Source organism: Berghia stephanieae, chromosome 7, assembly GCF_034508935.2.
Source record: "Berghia stephanieae isolate SIO BIC M18660-M18661 chromosome 7, UCSD_Bste_1.3, whole genome shotgun sequence".
NCBI lineage: Eukaryota > Metazoa > Mollusca > Gastropoda > Nudibranchia > Aeolidiidae > Berghia > Berghia stephanieae.
Window position 1 is genome coordinate 25,463,614 of NC_088366.1, and position 13,722 is coordinate 25,477,335.

A 13,722-nucleotide genomic window follows, 5' to 3' on the forward strand; every position below is an offset into this window, starting at 1 on the left:
GCTCTGAGGTCCTCCGGATGTCTCGAGAATGCTTTAGATGACCTCTGGACGACTTCCCCAGGCCGCCGGACGGCTCCGGACGGCAATTAGTAGGAACCACTCTCGGTATTCAAAATTCGTTATGTCACATAAAATATACGCCCGCATGCAAACATTCACGGCACCATATTTTGTAACTTTGTAAATTTCCGATATTTAGTGCTCACGGGCATTTATATCTAGCGTACGGAATACAGTTTGATGGGAGGGTTGACAAATGTGTCGATAACATTGAAAACTGAGCGGAGTTAAAGTGAATACTTTTGTTTAGCACTGAATTCATGTATCTATTGTATTGAGTCTTTTTTTCCTTCTTCGATTTGTTATCTGTTGTCTTGTTTAGTTTAGTTTTGTTTTTTGTTTGTTTGGATTGATGGGTTTATTTATTTATTTATTTGTTTGGGGGGGGGGGGGGGGGGCGGGGTACTGTTTTTGGGTGGGGGTCGCATTCCGGGTGACAAATTCTCAATAAAAAAAATAAAATGATACACATCCAAACGAATTATATGAGAACGTATCAAGAGATATTCCAAAGGTGGTCTACCGGTTGCACCTCTAATTACTTTCTGTTTCTGTTACCCAATCAAAATGCAGTAAATACCAAACTAATTCAAAATCAGCACTCTGAATGCAAATCTAGAAACGCCAGTAGGGTAAAGCACTGCAGTCGCCTGTTTACTGAGCGAGTCTTGATGAGTTGTTCGTCCATTAAACCATAATATCTCAGACAGTTATATTATTCCTCGTTAGAAACGCATGTGTGAATATGAAACACTTATTGTAATCCTTTAACGACAAGATTTGATTGTTTATTACAGTTTATTTTCCGTAATTTAGCTTATCATTTATTCTAAGCGGGCAGTAATAGCGATACCATGCGGGCTTCAATAATGCCAGAGTCGCATTCTTACTATTCTTCTCGTAGAAGAGTGAGATATTGTATTAGGAAAGATTATAATAGACCTTCGCTTGTAAAGGTTCAACAGGATACAACCAGCGCTGCATAGTTAATAGTTTTGCATTATAATAATAGGTTCGTGATAATAGTTCAATGATCTGATGCTGAGTTGTACTCTATTCATATAGCCTAACTTCATAAAGTCAGTTTTAGCTTCATAGCCGTTCATAATAATAACGAAAGCATTGCGTTGAATGTGACTCTGATGCCATAATAACTCCAGGTTCTGACATTTGTATGTAAAGAGAAGTGTTAGCAGTGATTGTCTGTGATTTCTATGAGTCATTATATATTATTATGTACTTCTGTGAATGTCATTGTGTCTTGTGAGAAATATTATTCAACATTATTTTTGTGGGAGATGTTCTATGAGAATGCTATTGACAAGGTTAGTAACACGCTTTACGTCTTATCGTCTTGATAATGATGTAGAAATCCTTTAATTTGTTGGGTTTTTTTAGATTGTGACCCATGGCGCCAATATGGTACAAGATGTCGGAATAAGATGAAAAGAGCAAAGACGTTCAGAGCTCAACCATTAGAAGAAAAAAAAATCTGTCGAGTTGGTTATAAATAAATATAACGCTCGTACAAAAGTTTGATAGCTCAGTTGATAGAGCACTCGCTTCACACGCAACTGGGAGCGATATCGAACCCGGGAGTCGATGTTTTTTTTCTGACCCCCTTTCCACTCAGCAGTGATTAGGTAGCTTGGGTCTGTTAGATATGGCAATAAGTACTTTTCGATATGTGGGATAGTCGCACACATATGTAATGGCTTGTGATCGCATAGTGGTGTTTTTGATAGATAATATTATCATTTGCGTTGTGTTGTAGATGTTAATAATGACGAAAGAGTTCAAGGGCCGATGATGATAATTGAATGTACAACAAGACATTCAAATACAAGTCCAGATTCCAAGTTTCATTTCTTACAGTTTTATTTGTTTGTGATAAATTCAAAATCCAAATCATGATTAATTCCAAATCCAAATCAAATAGCATGGTCATAATTCAATCAGTTTCATAAATTCCAAATCCGTAAATTCAGTCCAAATGTAAAGTCAATTTTGCCTAAGTGACCATTTTAAATATTTGTGGAATATTTCTAAGTCCGTAAAAGCAAATAAATGATGGTGAGAACAAAAGGTTTAAAGTGTGCAGCTCATGGTCAAGTTGAATGCAGAATCCCGTTTTCCTTAGAAACATACTCTTTTATCCCTATAATAATGTTACCCATAGTTCCATTATTTTCACGCCCCCTTGTAGTTTCGACAGCTCCCTGTCAGTTTACAATCCAACCCCTAATAGTAAGACCAAATCATATTCAAACCTGAAACGTCAATTCCTACGTATTGATGTTAAACCCCGCCTTTTATGATATAACATTATTTTGATAAATGCCCCTTTCACCTGTTTCAACACCTCTAAACCAATTTAAGAATGATTAACACGATAACCTGTCCAGTACTTGGACAAAAAAACTGCCCGTATCATGCACTGACCAAGTTTAACTGATATGCCTGCATTATGTACTCACTAAACCCATTTGCTGATATGTAATTGACAGTTTTGCACCAAATTTCTAAGATAACCTTTTGCATAGGCTTACTCTCTTACAGATATACCAGAGTATCATTATAAGGGTAGCAAGCAATCGTTGTCCGTTTTAATATATAGAAACCGGGATAAACACTGGCTCCATGGGCTTAATGGCTCCGGACTACTACTAAAAGGCTATAGCATTTAACATTTATTGTCAATGGGATAATGGATCTGTATCTCTGAAGTTCTGCGTTAATCTCCTAGTGGAGTATTAATTACACGTCAATGTGATTTGCAAAAAGCAGAGTTAAATCGGATCGAATAACAATTTTTGGCATGCCTCATAATTATTACATCAATTATTTCTTGATCATTTAAAAGAATAATTTTCTGAATTTCTTCAGCAGAGTCCACACCAACTTTTGGGAGTACATGTTGATACTAAATTAAAATTCTCAAAGCATATAGAAACACAAGTTAATAAGGCAAACAGAATCCTTGGACTCATCAGAAGATCTTTTACCTATTTAGATGCAGCAACTATGAAAATACTATTTACTGCATTAGTCAGACCCCATCTCGAGTTCAGCAACTCAGTATGGTCACCACAATTTGAGAAAGATAAGAAACTTATTGAAGGCGTGCTTCGCAGACAACAAAAGTAATTCCTGGGTTGAAAGATAAGCAATATGAGGATAGACTGAAACGTATTGAAATTCCAAGCATGACATACAGACGAGTACGAGGTGATATGATTGAAACATACAAGTTTACACACAGTTTGTATCAAGTCGAGAGTAAACTTTTCGTGTTTGCAAACAATGGAACCAGAGGTCATAATTACAAGCTGCATAAACCAAGGTGTAATACATCGCTTAGGCAACACTACTTTAATCAACGTGTGATCGACCGCTGGAACAGTCTCCCTGAAACGGTGACCAATGCTCCAAGTGTCAACGCCTTCAAAACTAGCTTAGATAGCCACTTAGCAGATTACATGTTTAGCATAGTTGAACCGCCCATTAAGATCCCATCAAAGGGTTAGACGTATATACAGGTCAAAAGATCTGTTAGGGTTAGGGCCTTCAATTTATCAAAAAGTTTATATATTGTAGATACAGGTCAAAAGATCTGTTAGGGCTTTTTATTGACTTTTATCTCGATGAACTGAATGCCAAGATCAGCAAAGGCACAAAACGCCTAATACGCTGGAAAACTATACTATACTATACTATACTTTTGAACCTTGACTCGGTGTCCTTTAAACGCTGAAATAAAGGAACGCCGATATTGTGCAATTTTATTTTCAACTCTGCAATTTAAAAAAAATGAATGTAATATACATAAAGAGGATGGCTATAGATTTAAATCATCGTTACTTGAACAATATAAAATGCTGATCGGTGCTTAATTTGCAGTGAGCCATCAGTGTTTGTAGTAGATTAATGATTGTCTGGATAATTACCAAACTAATTGAATTAAGTGGGCATTTTCAGTTAAACTTGATATTTTTGATACTTTTTCGCGCATTGAGCATCACCAAGTGATGAAAATGCGCGTTATAAATGTTATGTATTATTATTATATAGATGTTGATAGAATGATATGAATATGCGAGAACATCCAAATACAAGCGCCACTCAGGGAAGACCCATGATCATACACCAAATGTCATATATATATATATATATATATATATATATATATATATATATATATATATATATATATATATATAAATTATAAAAACAAAAACCATGAAACAATAGTGCTCAACTTTAGGATAAAAGGAGAGATTTATAAACATTTGAAAGATAATTAAGATTGTTTGACTTCTACAACGATAACAACGTTGTAGAAGTCAAACAATCTTAATTATCTAATTATCTTAACTATATGCAAAGGTTAAAATCCTTTGGATAAATATCACTTTAATTCCAGGTGAGCAAGTCAGTTATTTACTAAGATTGAAATAGTGTCTGGATGTGGAAGTTCAGCCGAAATTGTGAATAAATAAAGTAAACAGAAAATCAGCCTTAAAATTTACAAGATGTCCGAAGATTCAGCCCCTATTCGACTCAAAAAACAGTTGAGTCTGCATAATGGTGTTGGAATTATCGTTGGGATTATTGTCGGAAGTGGGATATTCGTGTCCCCAAAAGGGGTCATCATGGAGTCTGGATCCGTCGGGGCATGTATTCTTGTCTGGGGATTTTGCGGAGTAATCTGTGCAGCAGGAGCTCTTTGTTATGCGGAGTTGGGAACTTGTATTCCCTCATCCGGTGGAGACTACATTTATACTTATGAGTCGCTTGGAGATTTGCCGGCATTCCTGTATTTATGGACGGCTTTGTTGGTGGTGAGTCCTGCCGGGAACGCAATCTCGGCTCTTACTTTTGCAAGCTACATACTTCAGCCTGTATTTCCTGAGTGTGGGCCACCAGAAAATGTCATATCTTTGGTTGCTGCTTTGTGTATCTGTAAGTATATCATTGATAATTAAATGATGAAGAATATATCGATTTACGTTATTATTATTATCATTATTATTATTATTATTATTAATTAATTAATTAATTAATTAATTAATTATAATTAAATTAAATTATATTCCCTTTATTCATCTCCATGGGGAAATTTTTCTTTAGGGTCTATTCCAAGGGAAGACTGGAATAACCCAGGCGCCAGCCGCAGTGCAGCGCCGCAAAGTGAGCTAGGGCGAGGAGACTTGCTCAAGGCCGCACAACGCAGCGGATGATCGAACTCGGTACCTTTCAGGTACGAAGCAAAGACCGTACCACTGAGCCACGCTCTCCCATAATCCCATTATTATGATTATTATTATTATTACTATTATTATTGTTATTATTACTATTATTATTATTATTATTAGTAGTAGTAGTAGTAGTAGTAGTAGTAGTAGTAGTAGTAGTAGTAGTAGTAGTAGTAGTATTAACACATGATTTGTAAACATTTGAGTGTGGTCCTCTTAGTGGGATCTTGTGCTGGTGTATGGGTGAGACTTTAAGGTCATCTCAAAGTAGTACATTGATAGTGTGCTCTTGGAATCTACATCTGTTCCCTATTTGAATAATTTCCCCTTGTCTTACTTTTTCCTCAAGTCCTTTTAATTTTACATCTAGAAAGTTTTTACTATTCAATTTCCTTCCTTTTTACTGGCGCTGATATGACCTAAATGTGTTGCAAGCACCGTAAAACGCTTTTTTAAAAAAAAAAAAAAAAAAACATGTGTAACCTTAAACATTATTATTCTTGATTAATACAATTTCCTGATAGCTACTCATAACTATGGCTGGCTAAAATACAAAGAGCTCAGTGACGACGATTTCGTTCCATCTATTCCCATTTACAGGTCTTCTCACCTTCATCAACTGTCGAAAAATAAAATTGGCAATCCAAGTCCAGGACCTATTTACATGTACCAAAGTTATGGCCCTTGTCATCATCATCATTGTCGGAATAGTCAAAATCGCCATGGGTAAGCTTATGAATATATCAAGTGTAGAAGTAGTTTCGTTTGATATCATTACTTAATTCTCCAATTTTAATTTTTCTATCCACTTTATGAATTCCAAGAAGATCCTGTGGATCATCTCGTAGCCTCCAGGCGATGCTGTAGCAATCAAATATCTTTTCTCGTGTATTCAAATCGGAAAAACGAGGCTAGTGTGGCTAATAAGAAAAAGAACAATAGATTGGACAATCGGTTGTGTCGGTCTTTTTTTCTGATCCCTGAAGAAGTTATTTTTGACATGGCAGACTAAACTTTTCGAGAGAGATAGAAAAAAAAGGGGGGGGGGAGGGGGGGAGGGGAGAGGAATACAGTATACTGTCATGCTCTCATGTCAACTATTTAGACAATTTACAAGATCTATTTCCTATTCTGAATAATCCTAGAGTTCACACGTAATATCAAGCAGATAAATAAGAAAAATATGAACATTCATTTGGTAAGATTTACCGTGCTCAAAATGGTTCAAAATGTTTTTTTAATTGATCTTTTATATAGAGCAATATCCACGAAACGTGCTCAAAGCCCTTTATAAGGGGTTCCTGGCCAACAGCAACGGGACATAAAGCCTGTTAGGCGATACTGCAATTTTCCGTACAGACAACGCTGTTCATGGCCAGGTACTCATGTTACACCTGAGTACGGTGAGAGAGTATGAGTAAAGAGCCTTTTCCGAGGACTCAACTATGAGGCGAGCGAGTCTCAAACCCAGGATCTTCCGTTCCGAAAGCGAGTGTCATACGACTAGATCACGTAGCCACAGCAGGTCACATTGAACCGGAGTTCCATTTCATGCAATACACCTATAAGGCTCTTAGAATATCCGTCACTGTCTGTAATCAGGTATTTATTCAAACCCGGTTCAAGTGGGCTAATGTCATAGCCAAGGACACAACGTCAGGACCAGAATTCCCCACGACCACTGTCACCCGGCTTGCAATTCATCACGCTTGACATTTGTGATCACAAAAGTCGAGACACCTTACCGCTGAGCAGCCAAACCTTCACTTTATAACAAACGACTTTTTAAAAAAATTCAATGACAATCATGTAAATTACATTAAAATGGAATGGAAGCTTCAATTTAATTTACAAGACAAGATATTGTCGTTTTGAGATTCCCAAAACATAATGAGACACCAAAACACAATGAGACACCAAAACACAATGAGACACCAAAACACAATGAGACACCAAGCTTCTTCGGATTTTATGCAGCAACATTTGCATTGCAAGAGGACCATTATGAAACATCTACTATATTGACATAATAGGTAGCTGAATTTCAATTTAAGTGCAAATAGTTACACTGATCCATACGTTTCTTTTTGGGAATGCGTGCTAATACATAATAATAGTTGAACGCTTTCTTTATGTTAAGAAACTATGATAGCATCAATAGCATGATGTTAAACTATGTTAAGAGTTTATGACTCATTGATTAAAAGTGTAATTGCGTTTGGCTGCACCATATGGTTTGGAGGATGCCGATTTAAAGATAAATCAAAAATTTCAAAATCTATCAAAGAGGCATAAAAAATAATAAACCATCCTCTTGATGGTGTAGAAAGAATTCATGGAAAAACAATAGAAAGGAAAGCATTCTCAATTACCAACAATAAAAAACATATTTTATACCATGAATTTAGTCTTTTACCATCTGGGAGAAGGTTTTGTCGACAGATTAAATGTAGAACTAACAAGTATAAATCAACGTTCGTTCCATCAGCAATAAAAATTTTGAATATTTCATATGGTACAGAAAAACCAATGATTGATTCGTTGACTGATTAACTGATTAATTTATTTAATGTAAGATTAACTGACCAATTGATAATGATGATAATTTTTGGTGTCGAATTGCCACAATCGTAGCAAATTGAAAACGAAATGAATATGTTTATGTTGTGTATATCGCACGTGTGAAAGAAAGAGTGGAAGAGAGAGAGAGAGAGAGAGAGAGAGAGAGAGAGAGAGAGAGAGAGAGAGAGAAGAGAGAGAGAGAGAGAGAAAATAAGTAGGAGTGAAATATCTGTTCAATGTTACAGTTATCGTTTAACGTTATAACAAGTGTAACTAAATGACAAATTGCCATATTTATGGACAATAAAGATCTATTATTATTATTATTATTATTATTATTATTATTATTATTATTATTATGATTATTATTATTATTATTATTATTATTATTATTATTATTATTATTATTATTATTATTATTATTATTATTATACTTATCCTCTTTTTATAAATAGGTCATACAGAAAACTTTGACCAGCCATTTAAAGGTACAACGAAAGACCCTGGTAAAATGTCCTTGGCGTTTTATTCTGGTATCTATTCTTATTCTGGATGGTGAGTGGTTTTCTTGTTGCATTGCATCTTAGTTCACGTTTTGAGAATCCCATTGGTGCCGTAGTTTGGAGTCTTTTGACGTCTCGTAGTGGGCTGGGAGATAACTCTTGCTATGTCTTCTATTCCCTTGCTGTCTGCCCCTTGTTGAAAGGAAACAGTCAAATGTATAATTAGTTTTGGGAGATAATTTTTCCCTTGTAAATCATCTCAGTAATGCACTGTATTATGTTTTGTTTACATATTTTATATGATGAGTAAACATGTTAGTGTATTCCTCTTAGTGGGGGACCTGTGCTTATGTCTGAACGGGACTTTCAGGTGATCTCAAACTAAGTACTTTGATAGTGTGCTCTTGGAATTTACATCTGTTTCCTATTTGAACCAATTCCCCTTTGTCTTTCCTTTTCTTGTGTGATTTAATTGTAATTCTACAATTTTTTACTATCCCATTTTCTTCCTTTTTACTGGCGCTGATATGACCAAAATGTGTTGCAACCGCCATAAAATCCTTTAAAACAAAACAAAACTCCGATAGCTCCTATCACTTATAATTTCAATTCTAAATTCACTTTTGAAGACGGTTGTGTTATTTAGTACTGAATTAACGTTATGCGTTGCAAATGGAAATGTAAAGAGGCCGTTCTTTAGATTTTGATTGAAGTCATTTCAATACATTTCAGGAACTGTCTCAATTTTGTCACCGAGGAGTTGAAGGATGCAAAAAAGTAAGTTTCACACTTTACCTGTGTCTAAAAATCATGTTAGAATGCTTGTTTAAATCTTTATTTTAATTCTATTGAATGAACAATGACTGACTGAATGAATGAATGAATGGGTGTCCAAAATGTGGAAATATTTTGTTACATATCAATGTTCGTTATGACTCATTATCCATTCAAAATTTCATAAAGTATCAATACATTATATCTCATCTTTCATCCTTTAAATAATATGTTGGGTTGTTTTAAAAATGATAAAAATCAAATTCATAGTCAACTTGAATTTGTCTATGTTTAACCAATGAGACACTATGATTTTTAAAAGTATAAAACACTAGAATTTTTTTAAAATTCTGGTCATTGTAACATCAAAATTAATTCAGTTTTTAGACAGTGCATCAGATATATCCGAGCACTTATATTATTTTAGTCAAAAGGCAAACTTCATGTTCATGTATATTGATTGGTAAAATTGTAAAGAAAGTTTTGCTTACTTATTGTAAAGAGAGTTTAAATCCCGATATATTTCTTAAAATATATTCTAAAACCATAATTCCGTGTAGTTTTTACAAATCAGTGGGACGCATTGGAAACACGGCAGAAGTTTTGTTCAAATAACGATCAATGCCAAGAGGGAGGGAGGGAGAGAAAGACTTTTCATATTTTAAAATTGCACAGTTCTCTCGTCCTCTAAAAAAACTTATGGTTTTGGCCAAATGAATTTCACTTCATAATCAATCGATTAACAGGACACAAGATCTGTCAACATTGACTAAACGTTTTTAACACGGTCTCATCAAACAAGTCCCATGCGTGCGGCCCTTTTATTGACCAGATTTGGTTATATTAATGAAAACTAATAGAAGAGCATAATATCCGTTTTCAACCTCAGGACCAATCTTATCCATTCGCCTGTCGGCATCTTCATTTTAATTATATTAGTATTCTTAATCATTGTCCTTTCAAAATGTTTTACTCAATATTGTCTTCTGTATGTAATAAAATACATTGCTGTGGAGGGGACTTAGAGAGAGAGAGAGAGAGAAGAGGCGGAGGGGGTGGAGAGTGCGTATGTGTGTTTATATGATAGAGTGTGTGTGTGTGTGTGTGTTTGTTTGTGTGTGTGCGTGTGTGTGTGAGAGAGAGAGAGATGAACCCCTATTGGAATTCGGCCGAAGTTACAAATATTTTTTTAATTCACTTTCATTTACAATTGATATGATCCGATCTCTTAATGAATAAATGCTAATTTTAGGACGTTCTCAAATCATAATCTTTCCTTTTCCAGAGACCTTCCAAGAGCCATCTCCATCTCCCTGCCTCTTGTCACAATCATTTACATCCTAACCAATGTAGCTTACTTGGTTGTTTTAACGCCCGGTGAAATGATTGCCTCAGATGCAGTGGCTGTGGTATGTTATTCATCGGTCCCACATGCTGTACATAATGCATGATCTTTGTCATCTCAATCCCTGCATTTGTGGCCATTACTGATGTTATTACCATTGTTTTTCCACTAAAACTACTATAGTCAGATTTTTAATCAGTGGCCTGTTTTTCTTCTTTTTCTCAACTGTCCCTCAATGCACACATGCTTAAGGTTTTATGAACCTCTGAATCAATTTGTCTTAATCAAAAAGTATTTTTTCATGAAGTTTAAAACAATAGGAAAGGTAGGATTTCGCTTATAACAGCTATACTAAAATCGATAACTGGTAAGGATCGGAACTCATAGATAATTTACAGTATCAAAATTATGAATTTTCCATTTATCCATTATGAAGAAAATTCGTTAAAATGGAATGTTCGATTAATTGAAACTTAAACGATATACTTACAGTATCTGAATATGGAGGGACAAATGGCAATCCTTAACTATCACAATGATATGGGGAAAGTCGCGCAACCTCGTGTTAAAACTCCCCAATAAGACAGTCTGCTTTGAAAACTGTTTCTGGTTTGTTTCTTTTCACTAAGGAGTATAGTTTTCCCTTTGGTTAATGTTCAGGATATGTAGTGCTGCCTGATTCAAGCCATGGAATCATGTTAGCTGTTATAGTAGCCGAAGTTGGAGCCTTGAAGTGATCATGGGCCACCGAATGGTAGCTTTGTCCATTACAATAGAGCTGAGTTCTTGTTGGGAAGGCAGCAAACGGTTCTTTAGCCAGTCTTCAAACACCTCTGCATTAACCCCAAAATAATAGTTTCAACCTTCCAGGGGTCGTTTTCACGAACGCATACTAGCGCTTAGTCTCTGCCTATCTCTGACTTTAATAATAATAATAATAAATGTCATTTATATAGCGCTTTACCCCGTTGTCACAGACTCTAAGCGCTTTACAGTGATATAAAACAAAACATATTACAGTGAGACAAGTGTGAAGGAAACGTGATACGAATTCAATTTAACAACAACAAAATATGAAAATAATATTGCAACACTATGACGTAAAAAGATAAAACTTTAAGCGAGATTTGAACGTTGTCAACGAATCCGAGCATCTCACGTGTGACGGGAGAGAGTTCCAAAAATGGGGGGCCGAAAATTGAAAAGACTGTTCACCTATTTTACGCAATGGCTTAGGTTTGACAAGGATTGATTGGTCACTGCTTGACCTCAAGTTTCTATTGGGGACATATATGTTTAGAAGGTCTTTAATATAGGAGGGACTGTTCGTGCTCAGGGATCTGTAGACAACAGTACAAATCTTATAGGCAACTCTTTTTTCAACAGAAAGCAACTTTAGTCAAGAACTTGAAAAAAATCGGATTTCTTGTGAACTGTAAAAGCAAGTTCCAAACTAAACTCATGGCAGCTTCGGACTAAGTTCGGCCAAGGTTTAGTCATTTGCTGAGGCAGGACTTCACAAGCTTAGACTGAGACTAGTTACTAGGTTACGCCATATCGTCAACAAGATAGCAGCTATTTTTAGATGAGAGAGCTTCGATTCGGAAGGAAAATACATCGATTACGAATGGCAGAGCCGAAAAGTGACCTGTCGCTATTGGCACTGGCTTTAAAAAATCAAAATCGTCGAAAGTACACATTTTTTGCGAGTAAAAACTTTTTAAAAGACTGAATCTAATCGGCTCATGAGTTGAAGGGAGACTAGAAATCGAAGGATTTGCGTCAAAGAACAGATGATTTGAAAGTATAGTGGAGACAAAGTTATTCTGCTGACATTGTAACTGACCGAAATTATATAATTCATCAAACACACATATTTTGTTATTGGTTCAATTTGTTTGAGTTTCATTGAAACTTTCATTGTCTTAAATATAATCCATGGACACCATTGTATTCTAAAGTCAATATCACGTGATTTGATTCATCATAACAAAAGTTAAATTATAAAAAGAAATAGATATTATTTATACTAGATGTGTTGCTAATTTCCTCTTTGGAAATCTTTTGCGTTGACAGTATATAGGCGGATATCTTACATGCCATCATGTACTAGAGAGCGTGGTGTTACCAGCACAAAATAGCCGAATTAGTCACCGTCCTGATAACACCAACTTCAGACAAGAGACTAGCTATTCGGAGACTTGAAAACGTTCATGAAATCCGATTTCTTAGTCACTTGTTTCGTTTAGGCTTCAGACTAGCAAGTCATTTACTCGACAATCTAAATCTAGTCCTCGTTCATGAAAACGGGTCTCGATGATGCAGAGAAGGAAACATGGCATGGCATCCTAAATATCCAGTATCTTCACTAACTGCAAGAATAACAATGATCCGCTGTCCAGAACCCATGGACCTTTTCTACCCGAATCATCAGACGTCCATTCATTTGTCGGATGTATGTTTACGTTCACACAGTTCCATACATTTTTGGATGTTATCCATATCAAAATTGTCTATATAGCATCTTTTTTATACCACGTCGTTCCACTCTGATGATCTCTTTGTCGTATTTCCATAATAATCTACTCAACGTTGACTTTGAATTCCAACTCAATAGCCGTCCTCTTTGATAATAATAATAATAATAATAATAATAATAATAATAATAATAATAATAATAATAATAATAATAATAACAGATCTTTATTGTCCATAAATATGGCAATTTGTCATTTAGTTACACTTGTTATAACGTTAAATGATAACCGTAACATTGAACAGATATTTCACTCCTACTTATTTTCGCTCTCTCTCTCTCTTCCACTCTTTCTTTCACACGTGCGATATACACAACATAAACATATTCATTTCGTTTTCAATTTGTTACAATTGTGGCAATTCGACACCAACAGTTATCATCATTATCAATTGGTCAGTTAATTTAACATTAAATAAATTAATCAGTTAATCAGTCAACGTATCAATCCTTGGTTTTTCTGTACCATATGAAATATTCAAAATTTTTATTGCTGATGGAACGAACGTTGATTTATACTTGTTAGTTCTACATTTAATCTGTCGACAAAACCTTCTCCCAGATGGTAAAAGACTAAATTCATGGTATAAAATATGTTTTTTATTGTTGGTAATTGAGAATTCTTTCCTTTCTATTGCTTTTCCATGAATTCTTTCTACTCCATCAAGAGGATGGTTTATTATTTTT

General features: G+C 35.2%; 1 protein-coding gene across 1 annotated transcript in view; it reads left to right on the plus strand.

Moving 5' to 3' along the window:
• Positions 1–1,071: 1,071 nt before the first annotated feature.
• LOC144976196 (large neutral amino acids transporter small subunit 2-like) overlaps positions 1,072–13,722 on the plus strand; it is a 26,281-nt gene continuing 13,630 nt past the window's right edge. Inside the window, exons 1-6 of the mRNA XM_078920378.1 lie at positions 1,072–1,385; positions 4,484–5,022; positions 5,916–6,041; positions 8,333–8,432; positions 9,113–9,157; positions 10,440–10,563. Of these exons, the coding sequence (XP_078776504.1) occupies positions 4,593–5,022; positions 5,916–6,041; positions 8,333–8,432; positions 9,113–9,157; positions 10,440–10,563 (825 nt within the window). The 5' untranslated portion in view covers positions 1,072–1,385; positions 4,484–4,592. The remainder of the gene's footprint in view (positions 1,386–4,483; positions 5,023–5,915; positions 6,042–8,332; positions 8,433–9,112; positions 9,158–10,439; positions 10,564–13,722) is intronic.